This window comes from Protopterus annectens, chromosome 13.part0, assembly GCF_019279795.1.
Source record: "Protopterus annectens isolate FY-2018-M chromosome 13.part0, PAN1.0, whole genome shotgun sequence".
Taxonomy (NCBI): Eukaryota; Metazoa; Chordata; order Ceratodontiformes; family Protopteridae; genus Protopterus; species Protopterus annectens.
The window spans coordinates 278393596-278412915 of record NC_056747.1 but is presented as its reverse complement, the minus strand read 5'-3'; the positions used below and the strand labels follow the sequence as shown (position 1 = coordinate 278412915).

General features: G+C 39.1%; 1 protein-coding gene across 1 annotated transcript in view; it reads left to right on the top strand.

The window, feature by feature from the left end:
* The first annotated feature begins 425 nt into the window (after nt 1-425).
* Nucleotides 426-19320, top strand: part of LOC122787238 — a 75203-nt gene continuing 56308 nt past the window's right edge. The window contains exon 1 of the mRNA XM_044053839.1: nt 426-528. Within this exon, the coding sequence (XP_043909774.1) occupies nt 521-528 (8 nt within the window). The 5' untranslated portion in view covers nt 426-520. The remainder of the gene's footprint in view (nt 529-19320) is intronic.

The window sequence follows — 19320 nt, the reverse complement described above, 5'->3', positions numbered from 1 at the left end:
AAATTCTTCAAACATTTAATTGGCAGAACAAGAATAAAATGCCCCCTCTAAAACCACCTGTAGTGACATGAGTGTCATTGAGGTGGGTGACATCAATGGTGATGTTTGTAATAATACCCGTATCGAGGGAGTGGTGGTATAACTGACAAAATAGTGGCAAACTGTAACAGCAAATCATTCTATGATTTCAGAAAACATTGTGTTAGTGTAAATCACTTCAAATTTATTAAGAAAATAGCATTTGTGAGTGACGTTGGCATGGCTTTGGATGACTGTTTCACACATGACATTCTGTGATACATTTTATCGACTTCATTTTCAGCTTTATTTAACACTTCCTTGGTTTCAAAATCCTGTGTGTATTCTGCAGAGAATAAGAAAAAAGAGAAGTGCTCTGTATAGGGGAACAGCATCATTTCCTTTTTTCATAACCCAGCACATCTGTCCTGAGATCTTGGTTCACTTTTAGAAGCTTCATTAGCCTAACTGTATGGTTGAATTTAACAAGCTACTGTGAAAAATGGACAGGTAAGCGCAATAAAGAAAAACTTATGATTTATTGATGTTCAGTGTAACTGACTCTATTTCTAACAGATGTTTTTGATATATATATATATATATATATATATATATATATATATATATATATATATATATATATATATATATATATATATATATATATATATATATATATAATATATATATATATATATATATATATATGTCTGTGTGTGTGTGTGTGTGTGTGTGTGTGTGTGTGTGTGTGCGTGTTTGTTTTTTTAATTTGGCTCATAGATTTGAAGAGTGAGAGAATCTTCACTAATATTCTTACATGAAAATAATTGTTTAAAGAAATTATTTGTAGAGTTCCTGTGCACCAAGGGAGTCTCTGTAAGGCTGTGATAATACTTACGTACTATTTAATGCATGTGTACTAAGACAATGTACAGTGTCAAGAACAATAAATGAAAAATGTTTGACAGGAAACAAGATACAAATATATAAGGTTTTTGCATGATATATGCAGAAAGGATCCTGATCCTTTCACACTGAAGATGTAAATGTAGTGAAAAGCATAGCATAGAACATCCTCTGGCTGTTTTATCACATTTGCAGTTTGCTGTAAATGTAATTATTTGTTATGTGGGGATAGATTCTGAGTTTCAATACTGCTGCAACTCAGAAAAGATGCCAGGCTTCTTAAAATATCATTTTTATCTAGTGTTACTGTTTTGACTCCAAACGTTTGTAGAAATATGGAGTCTGGCAAGTCAAACTTCAGTAAATTTGTCTGTTTCTGATCATCCAAGTAACCATCTTCTTGTCCTGCATACGAACTCAGATGAAATAAAAATGAATAATTTAATTTTCAACAATGAAGGGGATTGCAGGAAAAGTAATGAGGGGGGTATTCAGTTATGTAGCTCCTACGTTTGTGTGGTTCTATAGCATGTTTGCTTAATGTTATCATTGCATTTTCTAACTCATCCCATTTTCAAGTGTGAGTTGGACAACTGTTTACAGAGAATAGATTAACAGAAGGTTCTCTTTCAGAAGATCACACTGTGCAGCAAGTTCTGGCCAAAGGAACCCTCCCTGCATCTTTATACCTGAAGTCATGAGTCTCTTTTACCCTAAGGTGTAGTAACCTCTGAAATTAATATATCAGGAGAGGGTGAGAGCACGGATCCATGTGAACCCACCAGCACTTTCTTTAAATCTATACTTTTTCAAAAGCGATATTTTCAGTTTCACTTTTTTAAAATAAGTAGTTGTTCTTCAGCATTTTGCTGCGAAAACTGTTACAACACAATATCTTCTTTATATTATTTAGAAATGTATGACTTTATTATATTTTCCTTGCCTTCTCCTGTCTCTCCAGACTGTATGTGCTTTATACTACGCAGCACATATTCCAAATACTATATATTGCTCATTAAATATTATATATTACATCCCCCTGGCATCTCAAGTCAGAACTTAGTGTTTTATTCCTTTTCGAACTGCACAAAACCAAAAAAACAAGCAAACATATAAACAATAAAAAATAAAAAAAAAAACGGTACCACTCTAGAAGCCACTTTATTTCATGCATTAAGCGCTTGCATCAGTAACATGCTGACTTCATCAGAACAAACAATATGCATACAACCCACCCTTTTTATACAGTTCCATAGTCGCACGATAAATCCAGTTCTTCAATCAACAACTGCTTAGAACCACAAGGTTAAAAATCTGATAAACAACCAACATAGAAGCCATGAGCCAGTAAAAAGCACTTCACCTTGGCATAATGTATAAAATACATCAAACACTTTTCTCATTTAAACATAATAAAGTTCTTGAAAAACACCTTTTTAGTATAAATATATATAAATATAAACATATAATAATATGTATTTTTTTTTAAAGTTTGTTGAGAAAAATTTTATATGGCTAACTCAGCTTTAAATTTTAGTAGAAAACTGATAGTTAAAGTTTTATTCAGGCCTGAGGGGCAGTAGCATGGAATACTAACTGTCATTTTAACTCCTTATACTCCAGATATACGTCCAAAGGTCCACCCTCTGTCCTAACTCTACCTTATCAACAGCTATGTATTTAAATCTGTGTGTAGTAAATTATCTGATGTGTTTTTCCAATGCATTATTTTCCTCACTTTTTGAAATATCATATTGATGTTGGTAGATTCTTTTCCTAAATTTTGCTTTTGTCTTGCCAATGTAGAACCTCTCACATTCCTGACACTTGGCAAGATACACTACTCCCTTACTTTGACAATTAAAGTTATGCCTAAGAACTATATTTTTCCTTTTACTATCACCTATGGTCCCTCTAAAATGAACTCACATTTCCTACATTGGCCACATTTTTTCATCCGTCCTTCCTGACTAAATCTAAATGGCCTTTCGATAATAGTTTTTAAACACCTGTCCTTCTCGTAAACTATGACAGGTTCTTGTCCAACATTTATGAAACAGTCCTCCTCTACTCTAAACACATTCCAATATTGTTTAATAATATTTCTGAGTCCCTGAAATGTATGTTATAAGGCAAAATGAAGTGCTTGTTGCTGTTTCTTTCCTTCATTATTAATATGCACATTTTCCTCCTGCGCACGGTTCGCAGCATTTTAGACACTTGCTTCAGTGCTTTGCCAGTCTGCATAAATCCCAGGACATAGTTATTATAGACCATTTTCCTTATTTATTTTTGTTAAACAATTGGCTCAGTTCCTGTCACCACGCATATTTAGCTACATTATTACTTCAGTCAATGACTCATACAGATATGTTTGCATGCCAGGATGATACATTAAGTCATATGATGAAGGCATTAGATGGAAGTTCCATGTGCAAAATGAATGGCTTGAGCTTGGCACAGGTTATGTTGCAGCATTGCTGCAAATCTCAGCTTATGACAGACTCCTGGATCACTCCTTCTGTCCATAAACACAGAACCTGAGTTTGTCAAATGTAAAGAACTAACATAGATGAAGTATTGTATGTTTGATTTTATTCTGTTGAGATAATGATTGGCATATTCTTTCTCTTACCACCATGGTAGCTTCTAACTTAATGTCCGAGCATGTTTTTGTGTGTGTTTGTGTGTGTGTGTGTGTGTGTGTGTGTGTGTGTGTGTGTGTGTGTGTGTGTGTGTGTGTGTGTGTGTGTGTGTGTGTGTGTGTGTGTTTTAGGCAGTAGAGGGCCATCGGTGAGGACTAGTTTAGCTACATGTGGGAATATGGATTTTTTTGGGTAGGTATACTACCACAGTGGCAGTTAAAATGTAGTTGGTAAGAAGTAACCACCAACTTCAGATGAGTGGAATGTTCCAAAAAGGATTTGGCAGTATCACTTAGATGGACTGACACATATCTTGTGTATCAGTAACTAAATGATAGAGAACTGACTAAATAAAAAGTGGTAGTCAAGTGCCTTGAACTTTTATGGGCTGTTTGCCGAAGACATCTTATTTGCTTTGCTTGTTTGTGCTTTGGACATGGAGACCAGTGCAGCCCCTGAGTTTGTGCTTTGGAAATGGGGACCACTACAGCCCCTGAGTTTGTGCTTTGGAGATGGAAACCAGTACACCCCCTGAGTTTGCGCTTTGATAATGGGGATCAGTACAGCCCCTGAGTTTGTGTTTCAGAGATGTAGACCAGTATAGCCCCTGAGTTTGTGCTTTGGAGCTGGAGACCAGTACAACCCCTGAGTTTGTGCTTTGTAAATGGGGACCAGTACATCCCCTGAGTTTGTGCTTTTGAGATGGAAACCAGTACAGCCCCTTTTGTCTGCCATTGCCTACCTCTGAGTGAGTTAGTGTGAATGAGCCTATGATTGAGTCATTGTGAACGATTATGTGTTAGAAATCAGAAGAAAACACATTCATGTCTGCTAATAACTATCTTGTTAATAGGAAATATCTTGGAACTATAGAATTTCTTTGGAACACACTACAGATAGTAGGAATATGTCCCAGAAAGGAGAGTGCAGTTTATTTTGACCTCTGTTGGCATATGTAACATTAATGAACATTTGGTTAATAAGTGTTATGTCAGCCAGATGTTTCTCAACCTTCATATAGAACAAGAAGATATGTGGATTGGAGCAAAATATGTGCATGCTGGATTATTATAGGGCAACAATTATATGTTTATTATTTACAGAAATACATAAACATGTCTCTTCCAACTCAGAATTTAACATAAACAGTATAATACATGTTCTGATGTATATATTAATAATTACTGTACTGAAGCTTTTTATTATAAAATGCATTTTATGTATGCACTTGTTGGATTAGTTTATTTTATTTTGGGATAGACACTCTAAATTGGCCATAGGTGTGAGTGTGAGTGTCATTGTATGGTGTGGAAGAACTACCAAGGCAGGGCTGGCCACCCAGTGATGTGAACTTTGGCTCTATATGATTGTCATTGATGAAGTGACACCCCGACCCCATGTGCAAAAATGGGAAAGAGGTGTTGTAGATGGATGGATGGATGGATGGATAGATGGATGGATGGATAGCCACTTGAAAATCAGTCTGTCAACCAAGCAGTTTTTGACATTTATTTTCTTCTGTTTTCTAAATGTTGATGATGAGATGTCACTAAACTTGAAGTTATGGTTTCTTTAAATAATGATTACTAGCTAATGAAGTGCAAGTTGTCAGTACTATCATTTCACCAAATTAGAAGTTGTATAATTTGCCTCATTTTAAGCTGTTGGGGTTGCAAAGACAGTCACACAGTAAAACTCAAAAAAAGTTAATAAATCCTTATCTCTGTGCTTTCAGTTGCCACCATAGAGGGGATGGCAAATTTCACAGGGTTTGATTACACTCACTACATGCAATTTAATATAGCTAGCTTCTGGATCTCAATGCAACACATACTTAGAAAGGTAAATGGTTCTATCTGGGCTAATGATTATTTTTGGGTTACCATTGATGCCAATTCATCATGAAACAGAATTAAAAATAACACTGAATTAGAGGCTTTATTTAGTTATTTATGTATTTAATTATTTATTTTTGAAAGGGGTGACCATACTGCTTCTTTTCTTTGTGAGCTAGTCTTAACTGTTTTATATGTGTGTGTGTGTGTGTGTGTGTGTGTGTGTGCGTGCGTGCGTGCGTGCATGCGTGTGTGTGTGTGTGTGTGTGTGTGTGTGTGTGTGTGTGTGAGATGATCAGCTATATCACCAGAAATCTAGAACAGCAGTTTAAAAAGCATTTATCACAAAATGTAATGTCCACTGGAAGCAGACCAAAAAAATGACATCTGAAATTATTAGCACATTGCAATAGCTGGAAGGTTGTGTGCACCTAATTAAATTCAACATAATGATTTTAATAGTTTCTAGGAGGTTTACTCTTAAACTTTAGTACAGAATTGCTGCAAAGCGTCTTCATGTAGTCAGTTCTGTTTTTTTACATTTTTGTATTCAATAACTTATTTCAATAATTTAAATTATTTATTATTTTACCATGTTTATACTGTTTAAATCTACTTTAGTCATATTATTTGATTTAATATCCATACATATGTACACACACACACACATATATGTACATAACTAAACAAATAAATATATAACAATGGAAAATTATTTTAAAAAAGTGAGACAAAAGCCTCACTTTGGGTTGCCAAAACACATTTTGACTTGTGTTTGATAAGAAGCAGGTGTGATATTTATGAAGAGATGTGAAAATGTTTATATGGCGTGTTATGTACTGCATTAAACATCCGGTAAATAAAATAATCTGGTGGCATGATTGATTATATGATTATGCAGTTGCAGTTGTGCTTCCCTTATCCACTCCAAACTGTTTACCACATTATATCTTGCTGAGCAGATACAAAGCAATTGAACTGAAAATGCATTCATTTAATTTATTCAATCCAGTCTCATGCAGACATGATAGTGCAAGCCTGATCTAGTGAATGAGGTTCAAAAGTTAACTAAGGGTGATCAATAAAATGATGGAAATCTCATTTCTGTTGAGTTGCAGAAACTGTAGAGTTGATTATAATAAGAACATTGCAGGGAGCATAGCACCCCACGCGGTGAGAAGTATGGGAATTTTTGCTGACCATAAAAAAATCTTTGAATATCATTTAGAGAGCTTTTTTGTCATTACAAATGACATTCAACTGAATTTGTATTTAAATGATTTACAGCCTTTCTGCTTTGTTATTAAACCAAAATAATTTAGGGAAAATGTTGAAAATCACCCAAGTTCTCCAAATGTTCATTCCAGAATTAGCATAATGTCACATCTCTAATGTTAGCAAAAAATGGGGGTCATAAGTGGTGAAAAAGTGAAATTTACAAAGTGAAACAAAAACATTGGTTATGATATCCTGTGCATTGCACTCTAAAAATATGGCTCACAGGATATAGATAATCAAAACTGGGGGGTGGGGGGTTACATCCACATAGAGACCAGTCACTGGTGGAGTCCCCCCCAGGATTCTGTGCTGGGACCTGTCCTGTTTGGCATCTAATTTTCAGAAGAAAAAGCCAATGCCAACATGCTCAGGCTGACTAAGTTTGCTAATGACTGCAAGATAAGAGCAGTCATTGAATCTCCAAATGACTTCATGCCATCTGTGAAGGCTGCCAGCCTAGCCAGATAGAATTTTATACATAATTCTGTCCTTTGTAAATATGAATGTTGAAATACAGGCTTGTTTTCTTAAATGAAAGAATATGCTGTGAAAGGTTGAACTTAAAACAATGTAGCAACATTGCCTTCTGCTGTAAAGAAAGCTAAGTCAAACATTTCTTGTCTGTCCTTTGAAATTAAAATGATTTCATGACTTTCTTTGATGTTTACAATTCGGCTCCGGCCGAGCTAGAAGAAGGCTTCCTGCCTATTGTTTTAAGGCTAAAGTTAATGACCAGAATTTACATGTGGAATGTCCTTTATTGCTCTGGTATCTGCATAGGTGTAAAAGAATGTAAATGCAGTTTCTGTCAGCCTGGGAACATCAGGAAAGTGTAAAAAATGATGTAATGGGAATCAGGACTGCAATAGCAATTTAAACAGAGAGAATCAGAAGGCATTAAGCATTTTTGTCTTGATCATCCAACTCACATCACTGTCTTGCTCATATGTAAGTTATCTTAGACTTGTGTTTTCTTTTAGAAATAGCAAGGAGCTTCAAAGATTAGACTAAGTGTTTTTCTGTGATGTCAGGACTGTACTACTGAATTATTTTAAGTATTTCTGTGTGATCTCTGAACTCTTGACTAGCACTGTGTAGTAAGAAGTATTATCTTGTGTTTTTATTATTTATTATTAAATATTTTAAAACCTTTAAACTGTGGCTGCTTTGTGTAGAGATAATTTAAACTCTTAAGAGTACTTGCATGCCTTTGGTAAAATTGTACAAAGCCACTCTAATAGCTTTAGCCCTCGGCTATACTACCAATTGGATAATAATATTGCACAGTAATAATTGAACACCCTTTTAAGGGCTTTTGCATAGCTGATAAATATTAGTGGGTGGTGGCAAGTGGAACTACCATATAGTCTGGGAGAAAGGGGCACAGCGGAAGAAACTGTGCCAGCCTTCCCCAGGAGTGTCTGTGTGGTTGTATAAACTCTTATCTCAAAGTGCATGTGTGTGTGTGTGTGTGTGTGTGTGTGTGTGTGTGTGTGTGTGTGTGTGGGTGTGTGTGTGCGTGAGTGTCAGCTACTTGGGCAGAGACACGAAGCACTGGTTGGACAGAGAGGGTGCTAGAAGATTTAGCTTGCCCACTAGACTGAGATCTGGACCCTATAGCTGTACCAGTGGGGAGTCTTATTGGGGGACCTGGAGAGCAAGGGAGAAACCAGCCCCAGACTGACTGTGATCTCTGTGTGCTCTTAAGGGAAATTGCACTTTACTGTGTGTATTTGTTATCCTTTCCTCATATATGAGACACCCTCTCTGGTGTTAGTGATGAGGACTGAAGCTCCTTAATTGCTGGGCCAGAACACAGGCATCACATATTAATTGTTTGGCAGCGGTGGGATATCCACATCACATATTAATTAGTTGGCAAATACTAATTGGCTTGTAGTGATGTGGGTAGAGTGAATCCTGTAGCTTGTGTGCAGTGAGCTTTGAATGTGTTTTGTACTCTAAAACAGCCATGCAGTGAATACTCAGAGTTCAGATCACAATTGTTTTATTTATTTTGTTAGCTTAGTTAGACAGGCTGAGCAGGCAGCATGTCAGCAGACGAGTATGGAAAGCTGACAAGGAGCCAGCTGGCGGAGATGGGCCAGGCTAGGGGACTGGTGCATGGAAACCTGACTAAGGCAGACCTGATTGCAGCCTTGGTTACAGCTGCTTCAGAAAACAGCAACCAGGAGGACAATCAGACTGGCAGGGGAGATAGAATACCCTTGGAGAATAGACAGCTCAACCTTTCTGCAATGGACTTAAACATACAACTGGAGTTAAAGAGACTTGAGTTGGAGGCGAGGCATGTGGAATTAGAAGCAGCTGAGAGTCTGAGGTGTCTAGAGAGTGAGGAGAATGAGAAACTGCTATGCCTAGAAGCTGAGGAAAAAGAGAAGCAGAGGCAGCATGAGAAGGAGAGGCTGACTCTTCACCAGAGTCATGGAGGTAATGGTGAAGGGAGTAACTGGGCCCCAGAAGCACAAAAGGTCAGTATATTTCTTCCACAGTTTAAAGAGGGGGATAATTCTGATAGTTTCATTCATATGTTTGAGAGGGTATGTAAACAGTATGAAGTTGACCAAGGGCTCTGGGTATGGTTCCTGGACCCCTTACTCCATGGTAAAGCCTTAACTGTATTATCTAAAATGTCTGACGTTGCATGTTTTGATTATACTGCTGTAAAAAAATTGTCTATTACAATTTTTTAAGCTAACACCTGAAACATATAGGAAAAAGTTTCATAAGCAGAGATGCAAGGCAGATGAAAGTGTGTGTGAATATGTTGCTGGATTTTGCACTTATTTCCATAGGTGGGTGAGTGGATGTCAGGTCACCCCTTTTGGTGACGGACCAAGCCCTTAGCACTTTGCCTGATGACACAAGGACCTGGTTAGCTGATAGACAATGTGCTACTTCAGATGAGTTGGGGAAGAAAGGAGACCTATACCTGGCAAGCAGGGCAGCCCTGCACAGGAAGGTGATCACCAGTACTGCTCATGGGTCTAAAGGAACCCATGGTGGGCAGTACAGACTGCCCCAACAGAATCTGCCAGTATCAGGGGAAGCCACTACTCCAGGTACATGTCCAAGAGCTAGGGTTAAATGTTTTGAATGCAACCAGTGGGGCCATGTGGCATACAGGTGTCCACAGAGGTAAGGTGGGGAACAAAAGGTGAGGGAGCCAGTAAGTGGGAAAGACAAAATGCCAGTAGTAGGTTGTCTTGAGACAACAGGGGTACCAAACTACCATCCTGCAGATGTCCTGATAAGGAAGGATTTGGATGAGGTAGTACCATGTGGTTATGCAGTTACACGCAGTCAGGCTAGGAGACAAGCATGTAGGTCTGGTAGCATGGGGGAGACCCAGACAGACTGCATACTTGCAGCCAGGACTGCTGAGGTGGTTACTTCAGGGAGGGAGCTACTTGGTAGCAGTGAGACTGAATGTGAGTAACAGCCGTTTGTGGGTACAGATGGTCCCTTGGACAGAGTGACTGCAAAGGTAGAGGTGAGTAGCAGTACCCAGGCTGACAGTGAGACACCACTGTGGAAGGGGAGCTGGGAAGGGTTACAAGGAGAGAGTTGAGACAGGCTCAGCTCTCAGACCCTACATTGCAAGGCCTGAGGCAGGTAGCTAGGGAGGCACCTGATTCTCAAGGAAAAGGGGGAATCTGTATACTGGGACAAAGGGTTACTATAGAGAGAGTGGACCCCTGAGGGAGGGCTATAAGGTGAGAGAGTACAGCAGTTGGTCGTGCCTAGAGCCTACCATCTGATGCTTCTAGCCATAGCCCATGATATTCCCTTTGCAGGTCATATGGGCATAAAACATGCAAAGAGCATATTATGCAGAACTTCTATTATCCTTGAATTTCTAGAGATGTAACAGGGTACTGCAGGACCTGTGAGCAGTGCCAAAAGGTAGGCAAGGCCTTTGCCTGTGATTGAGGAGCCATTTCAGAGGGTAACTATGAATATTGTGGGTCCTCTGAGTACCCCAAGTTCCACAGGGAAAAAGTATATCCTAGGAGTAGTAGATTATGCTACACGATACCCTGAGGCAGTGGCTTTGTCCTCCATTGAGGCAGAGAAGGTGGCAAATGCTTTGTTAGAGATTTTCAGCAGGGTAGGTTTCCCCCAAAAGAAATACTGACTGACATAGGTGCCGATTTCATGTCAGACCTGCTGGCTTGTCTGTGGAGGTCCTGTGGGGTGAAGCACATGAAGACAACCCCCTACCATCCCCAGACTAATGGTCTTGTTGAGAGGTTAAACTCTACAATCAAGTACATGATACTGGCATTTGCAGATCAATTTAAGATGGAGTGAGACAAATATTTGCCCCATCTGTTGTTTGCTTACAGAGTCCCCAGGAATCCACAGGTTTTTCACCCTTTGAGTTGCTGTATGGGCATAGGATGAGGGGACCTCAAGATTTAATACGAGATGAGTGGGTAGGTGAGTGCGAGTCTCACAAAGAGTCTGTTGTGGCATACATCCTAAACCTCAGGACAAGGCTCAGGGAACTCATGGGCTTGGCTCAGGAGAACCTGGCAGAAGTCCAACAACAGAAAAAGGTGTGGTATGACAGGAATGCTCGAGCTAGAGAGTATGCTGTGGGGCAGCAGGTAATGGTTCTCATTCCTGTCAGACACAACAAGCTGCAAGCAGCTTGGGAGGGTCCCTACAAGGTGGTAAGAAAGGTAAGTGATGTTAACTACATGGTGGAACTGCTAGGCAGAAGGTAGGGGCACAAATTGTACCATGTTTACATGATGAAACCTTACCATGATAGGGAGGCCCTTGTGCTGAGCATTTGCAGTGGATTTCAAGAGGAGTCTGATGGAGATCTGGTGACTGATCTCCTCAGTGTGGCTCAGGCTGACACCTCAGTGGAAGGGGTAGGAATGTCCCAGCACCTATCTCCTACCCAAGTTCAAAAAATCCGAGCAGTGTTGCAGGAATTTGAGGACATGTTCACTGGGAAACCAGGGTGCATCCACCTGGTGCAGCACCAGGTGGATACAGGACCCCAAAGGCTTATTAGGCAGGCCCCTTATAGAGTGCATGAGAGAGTCAAACAGACTCTGAGGGAGGAGGTACAGGAGATGTTGGAACTAGGGTTGATTCAAGAATCCAACTGTCCCTGGGCCTCCCCAGTGGTGCTAGTGCCAAAGAAGGATGGCAACACCAGGTTCTGTGTGGACTACAGGAAATTAAATAGTCACACAGAGTCAGATTCTTACCCCATGCCTAGGACAGATGAGGCCCTAGAGCAGTTGGGTGGGGCTAAGTATATTACAACCATTTATCTTACCAAGGGTAACTGGCAGGTGCCCTTGACTCCCAGTGCTAGAGAGGTCAGCCTTTGTGACTCCTTTTGGCTTGTATGCATTCACAAAGACGCCCTTTGGGATGAAGAATGCCCCAGCAAATTTCCAGAGGCTGGTAGATTATATCCCAGCAGGAGCAGGAGGGTTTGCCCTTGCTTAACTAGATCATATTGCCATCTACAGCCACTCCTGGCCAGAACACCTTCAGCGTGTCAGGGAGGTGCTGGGCAGACTACAGAGGGAAGGGTTGACCATTAAGCCAAGAAAATGTCAGGTGGGTATGGCAGAGGTCTCCTACCTAGGACATAGAGAGAGGAGTAGTAAGATAAGGCCAGAACCTGCCAAGCGGAAGCCATTCAGGCATGGCCTGCACCTGTTACTAAAAAGTAGGTGAGGGCATTTTTAGGGACAGCAGGGTACTATAGAAAGTTCATCCCCAGTTATAGTACCATAGCTGCTCCCTCACAGACCTGGCAAGGAAGAACAGGCCAGATAAGGTAACGTGGACCCCAGCATGTGTGAGCATGTGTTAGCCAGTCCAGCTTACAGCAAAGAATTTGTTGGGCAGGTGTATGCTTCGAACCATGGGGTGGGCTGAACTTAGCCAGATTTCTTTAGAGGGAGGAGAGCACCCAGTGGTTTATCTCAGTCATAGGCTCCAACCCAGGGAGGAATGCTATGCAGCTGTAGAAAAGGAATGTCTAGCCATAGTGTAGGCACTGCAGAAACTTCAGCCTTATCTGTATGGAAGGAAAATCACTGTTATGACAGATCACAACCCCATAACATGGTTAAACAGAGCTACCCAGCAAAATGCCAAGTTGCTAAGATGGAGCCTAGTGTTGCAAGCATATGATATGTCAGCGCAGCACCACAGTGGGAGTAGCAATGCCAATGCAGATTGGCTCTCAAGACAGGGAATGGGGTAGGTATACTAAGATAGACCTAAGCCTCTCAAACAGCGTTTCTCAAGGGTCACTTGAAAAACTAACTTGAGTTCTCCGGGGGGGGGGGGGTGAAGGCTGCCAGCCTAGCCAGATAGAATTTTATACATAATTCTGTCTTTTGTAAATATGAATGTTGAAATACAGGATTGTTTTCTTAAATTAAAGAATATGCCGTGAAAGGTTGAACTTAAAACAATGTAGCAACATTGCCCTCTGCTGTAAAGAAAGCTAAGTCAAGCATTTCTTGTCTGTCCTTTGAAATTAAAATTATTTCATGACTGTCTTTGATGTTTACAATTCGGCTCTGGTCGGGCTAGATGAAGGCTTCCTCCCTGGCTAGATGAAGGCTTCCTGCCTATTGTTTTAAGGCTAAAGTTAATGACCAGAATTTGCATGTGGAATGTCCTTTATTGCTCTGGTTTCTGTCTAGGTGTAAAAGAATGTAAATACAGTTTCTGTCAACCTGGGAACACCAGGAAAGTGTTAAAAATGATGTAATGGGAATCAGGACTGCAATAGCAATTTAAACAGAGAGAATCAGAAGGCATTAAGCATTTTTGTCTTGATCATCCAACTTACAGCACTGTCTTGCTCATATGTAAATTATCTTAGACTTGTGTTTTCTTTTAGAGATAGCTAGGAACTAGAAAGATTAGACTAAGTGTTTTTCTGTGATGTCAGAACTGTACTACTGAATTATTTTAAGTATTTCTGTGTGATCTCTGAACTCTTGACTAGCACTGTATAGTAAGTAGTATTATCTTGTGTTTTTATTATTTATTATTAAATATTTTAAAATATTTCAACTGTGGCTGTTTTGTGTAGAGATAATTTAAGCTCTTAAGAGTACTTGCATGCCTTTGGTAAAAATTGTACAAAGCCACTCTAATAGCTTTAGCCCTGGGCTATACTACCAATGGGATAATAATATTGCACAGTAATAATTGAACACCCTTTTAAGGGCCTTTGAGTAGCTGATAAGTATTAGTGGGTGGTGGCAAGTGGAACTACCATATAGTCTGGGTGAAAGGGGCACAGCGGGAGAAACTGTGCCAGCCTTCCCCAGGAATGTCTGTGTGGTTGTATAAACTCTTATCTATCTCAAAGTGCATATGTGTGTGTGTGTGTGTGTGTGTGTGTGTGTGTGTGTGTGTGTGTGTGTGTGTGTGTGTGTGTGTGTGTGTGTGTGTGTGCATGTGTGTGCGTGTGTGCGTGTGTGCGTGTGTGCGTGTGTGTGTGTGTGTGTGTGTGTATGTGTGAGCTACTTGGGCAGGGACATGAAGCACTGGTTGGACAGAGAGGGTGCTAGAGGTTTTAGCTTTCCCACTAGGCTGAGATCTGGAACCTATTGCTGTGCCAGTGGGGAGTCTTATTGGGGTATCTAGAGAGCAAGGGAGTGACCAGCTCCAGACTGACTGTGATCTCTGTGTGCTCTTAAGGAAAATTGCACTTTACTGTGTGTATTTGTTATCCTTTCATCATATATGAGACACGCTCTCTGGTGTTACTGGTGAGGATTGAGGCTCCTTAATTGCTGGGCCAGGGCTCGGGTGTCACACCATCCTGCCAGAGGATTTGTCCCAAATAAATAACTGGTGTAAAAACTTTGGACTGAAAACTAAATGCCAAAAAATACATAATTGTATCCTTTGGGAAGTTATCTACCTCATGCAACTCCAGATTGACATTATGCTCCTAAGAGTTGACCCAGTTTGGGATTTAGAAATTATGTGAAAAGTGACCTAACTTTTGACCAACATGTGCCCATTGTTCTAAGAAAGTCCCTCAATATCGCGCAGTTTATAAACAAAGGGATTGTGTCCAGATCTAGGGATGTCATTGTCTCCCTTTGCTCAGCCCTCATTAGGCCAGTCATTGAATATAATTCCCTCTCTGGCATGTATCTGTTCAGACATATGAAGCGACTGGAGCTTCCACACAGATGCCTTACTAAAATGATAGTTTCTGGGAGTGCAGTGAGTTGGCAGATTTTAAGGATTCCCTGCGGGATACACTGTCGGAGATGCTGGGTAGACAGATTGGTCTGACGAAGGAGATGATTTTTTTGAGCTATGAAACAGAATCAGAATTGCCTAGACATGGTAAGTCCTTGCTGTGTCTAATAATGGTGGCTGCCAAAAAAGCAATTACTAGAAAATGGAAATCAAAATCTAAATATAAAATAACTGGGACTGAGGTCTTTAGAAAAGGGTAAGAGCAAACTACATGGGAAAAAAATGGGAATTATGGGAACAATACATACAAAGGAGGAATGAGGTCTAAAAGACAGCAGGACTTAGAAGAGCTGTGTAATGTCTGAGTGAGAAAGATTGGGCAGATTATAAATGACATATACAGTTTGCAACTGGGAGTGTGTCAGTATGGTTTGTGATTTAAAATGCTTGCAACTAGGATCATGTCAGTGTGGTTTGTTTTCATTTATATAAATGTATGATTGCCTATGTAGTAAGTTATGGTTTAATAACATTTTTACTTGTTAAAAAAAGACAGGAATTGAATAATGTATGTAATATTGCTTAGGTTATATGATGTATAGCAATATATGTGAAGTATAATGTTTATGTTAATAAAGTTTGATTACTTTTATATGAATGTAAATTTGCCTATGTCACAAGTGATAATTCAATAAAGGTGTAAGAAAAAAAAAGGCCTAAGCAACATGTCCTGAATGGACCACACAAAACTCTGTCACTCTCCTCTATATCCTAGAGACTGCTAAGAGGTTATCCATGTCTGACATACAAGGCATTTCCCACCCATGAATCAGAAATACTCAGTCTAGAGATCTAAACTTCTGCAACATCAAAAGAACAGTTTGGAGGGACAGGTATGTCTCTGCTGTTTTCAAGCTCAACTTAGCTATATGGATGGAAAACAGAAAATTAACCCCAGGACTGCCCCTTGTACTGTTAATGGACAGAAGCAGATCCTAAATGCTTTATCCCATGCATGGGTCCCCTCAAATTATCTATCTTATGATTCCAGTTATTCTTATTAAGGATAATATATAATTATTGACCACAGGAAGGTAAGACCAGTCTATAACCAAATGGGATAGGTTATTTTAAGCACAAAAAGGGGGAACTTGTCTAGCCTTAAAATGTCCCGCAACGCCATCTAGCCTAGTACTTATCTATAAATGTATAAAAAGTAGCTGATACAAAGTAACTCTTCCAAAGTAGTACTATGTAGGTTGCCTATACAGGCCATAGTCTCTTCTAACTGTAACAAGGATTCTTATTTTTGAAACTATCCTTACTGAGTTGACTATAATGCAAGATGGATTCTAGGAGTCTCCAGTGAATTAGTCAAGTTTCTGGACTAGTGGTAGGTTTCTTAACCTTTAACATTTTTGTCTCCACCTTTAGTTGTAACTGGATTATAATAATTGTTCAGTCCACTAAGTTTATCACTCTCAAATGGATTCATGTTATTAGGAATGCAATCCTTACTAGAGGTGCTGAGGAATTATTTTCCACTATGTTGTATTTATTGAAGGTAAAATATTATTGCCAGTCCCTTTCAAAATCAGGTTTGTCTTTAAATCCATGCTAGTGACATTTAATTTATAATCACTGGTTCTGGAATTTTCCTTACATGTGGAAGACTGTGTATTTTGGAGAAAAAACACACTAAGTCAAGGAAATAAAGTAAGCACTTTTGTTTACTTATGATCAGCAAACTTCTTCAAACAAATAGTAAAACATAAAACAAAGCTTATATAGATAAATTCAATGACATCACCGTCCATTTACAAAAAGGCAAACCTCCATTTAAAGAGCTATAACAGCATACAGGAAAATAACATCAAACACATACCAATAAATAAACCATTTACATTAAATTTTTCAAAAAAAGCTATGTATGAAAAGATAAAATGGATCTATATATACATATATATATATATATATATATATATAGACCCAAGTAGACCCAAGTAACAATGAAAATGGACAAGTATGTGCATTTAAAATAACACACACATTATGGTGCTGCGGTAATGTTGTCACCTCACAGTTAGACTTGCCCATTCGATTCTCAGTTAGAGCGTCTTCTGTGTGGCGACATGCGTGAATGGGTGTTCCTTCGTTGAAGGATGTGCATTAGGCCCCGGCACACCAGCACGTAAAAATCTACTGCCAATCATTAGCGGATCAGAGTTCCGCTGTGGTGACCCCTAACCGGGAAAAGCCGAAAGACACAACAACATTATTTACCTATTAAGAGCCCTCATTTTCAGAATACTTCTAATGGAAACAGAGTCATTCAAACCCACGGGGACCAAGGCATTCAGTTTCAATTGCCATATTAATTATTTCTCATCAGATTTCAAAGTTATTGGTCCACCCCTAACATTGTCATAATTTTTATCAATGACATGAAACAGAAGCCCATGTGTAGGAAAATCCTTTATATGCCTAGCTAAGGCATTATTCTGGTTCATTTTCTCAATGGTGTACACATGTTCATAAATTCTGTTTTTAAGGGGTCTTTCTGTTCTTCCCATGTAAAATGCAGAACAATCTGGACAGGAACTTAAATACACAACCCCTCTTGTATTACAATTAAATCTACCCTTTATGTAGTATTTAATGTCATGTATGACAAAAGAGTTCCTAACATTAATATATTTACACCAATGGCAAGCTCCGCATTTTACCATGCCGCAGTGTGGTAAATATTGTTTAGGGGTCTCACTTTTCAAAATTCCTTTCAAATGTCTTCCCTTCCTAAAAACTACACAAAGTAACATGTTTTAACAACATTGTCCTCCAAAAGGAAACACCAGTTCTTAAGAAGGATAGATTTTAATAAGGGGGCATCAAGTGAGAAAGTGGTAATAAAACTCAGTTTATCCAACCCTCGATTAGATGAGGCACTAGGGTACTCAGAATCAAAAATTATATTGACATAACCAGCCATGGATTCACCTCCCTCATTCGTCAAGGGACTAGTATCGACAATACCACCATCATCCCCTAAATTCGTCACATCCATAGCTTCATCTTTATTTAACAAAGGTTTAAAGATGCCACTCAACCTTTTCAAGTGAACTTCACCAATCAAATCGATAAAGGAGTTAGCCGAAATTTTATCCCTCTTCCAAAGAATAAAAACATCGTCCAAGTAACAGGTGTACCATGCTACCCTTTCCTGGAAAACACTATCCTTAAATAAGAAATGTTTTTCCCAATAGGCCATCACAGTGTTAGCAAAAGTAGCCCCACAAGGAGAGCCCATGGCAACACCCATTTTCTGTAAATAAAATTCTTTATCAAAAATGAAAACTTATTATTAAGTACCAACTCCAATAAATAAATAACCAGATCAATACATGAACCATCCACATGTTTTTCCAAAAGAAACTCCCTTATCCATTCACAGCCGATGTCCTGAGGTATAACTGTATATAAATCACGGACACTGATCGTGAGAAAATTAAAGTCCTTGGAAAAAGGAAGATTATTAATAGCTTCCGAGGCCTTACAGATCTGGGTTTCATTTAATAAAGCCCCTTTCAATTCAATGTCAATGAACTTTACACACCCATATGTAATGGAATGCCTACCGTCCACAATAGGATGGAAAGGAGGATTTACCTAGTCCTTATGGATTTTTGGCAACCTAAACATAATGGGTGTGAGAGGATGGGTGATAGAAAGATAATTAAATAAATCAACATCAGTACGCCCAACAATGAAGAGATCATTAACGAACCCCCTAATTCGTTGATAGGCGCCATTGATTTCATTCAGAGAAACCTTAGTATAAGCTTTTTTCACTAAAAGATTTTGCATTCTAATGTTGTAATCATCCTTGTTCATAAAAATCAATCCACCTCCCTTATCAGGTTTTATGACACGTATGTTAGCAAAGTTCAATTCCTTAAGGGCATCCCTCTCCAAGGTGGACAAATTAAACATCTGAGGTTTATGCAAGGCCCTATTGTTCAAACATGTCCTGATGTCATTTTCACAAATTCTCTCAAAAAGTAAAATGGAAGTATGCAAAACAGGATTAAAAACACTAGCTACTCTAAACTCATTAACTAAACTTGAGTTAGTACCAAAAAGGACATTTAAATTTAATTTCCTAGTATAAGTCCTGAGGTGAATAAGAGTTTTTGCTAACACTGTGATGGCCTATTGGGATAAACATTTCTTATTTAAGGATAGTGTTTTCCAGGAAAGGGTAGCATGGTACACCCGTTACTTGGACGATATTTTTATTCTTTGGAAGGGGGTTAAAATTTTGGCTAACTCCTTTATCGAACATATCACTGATTATACTGATTTTTTGAAATTTACCTGGGGTTTCCAGGTGGATGTAA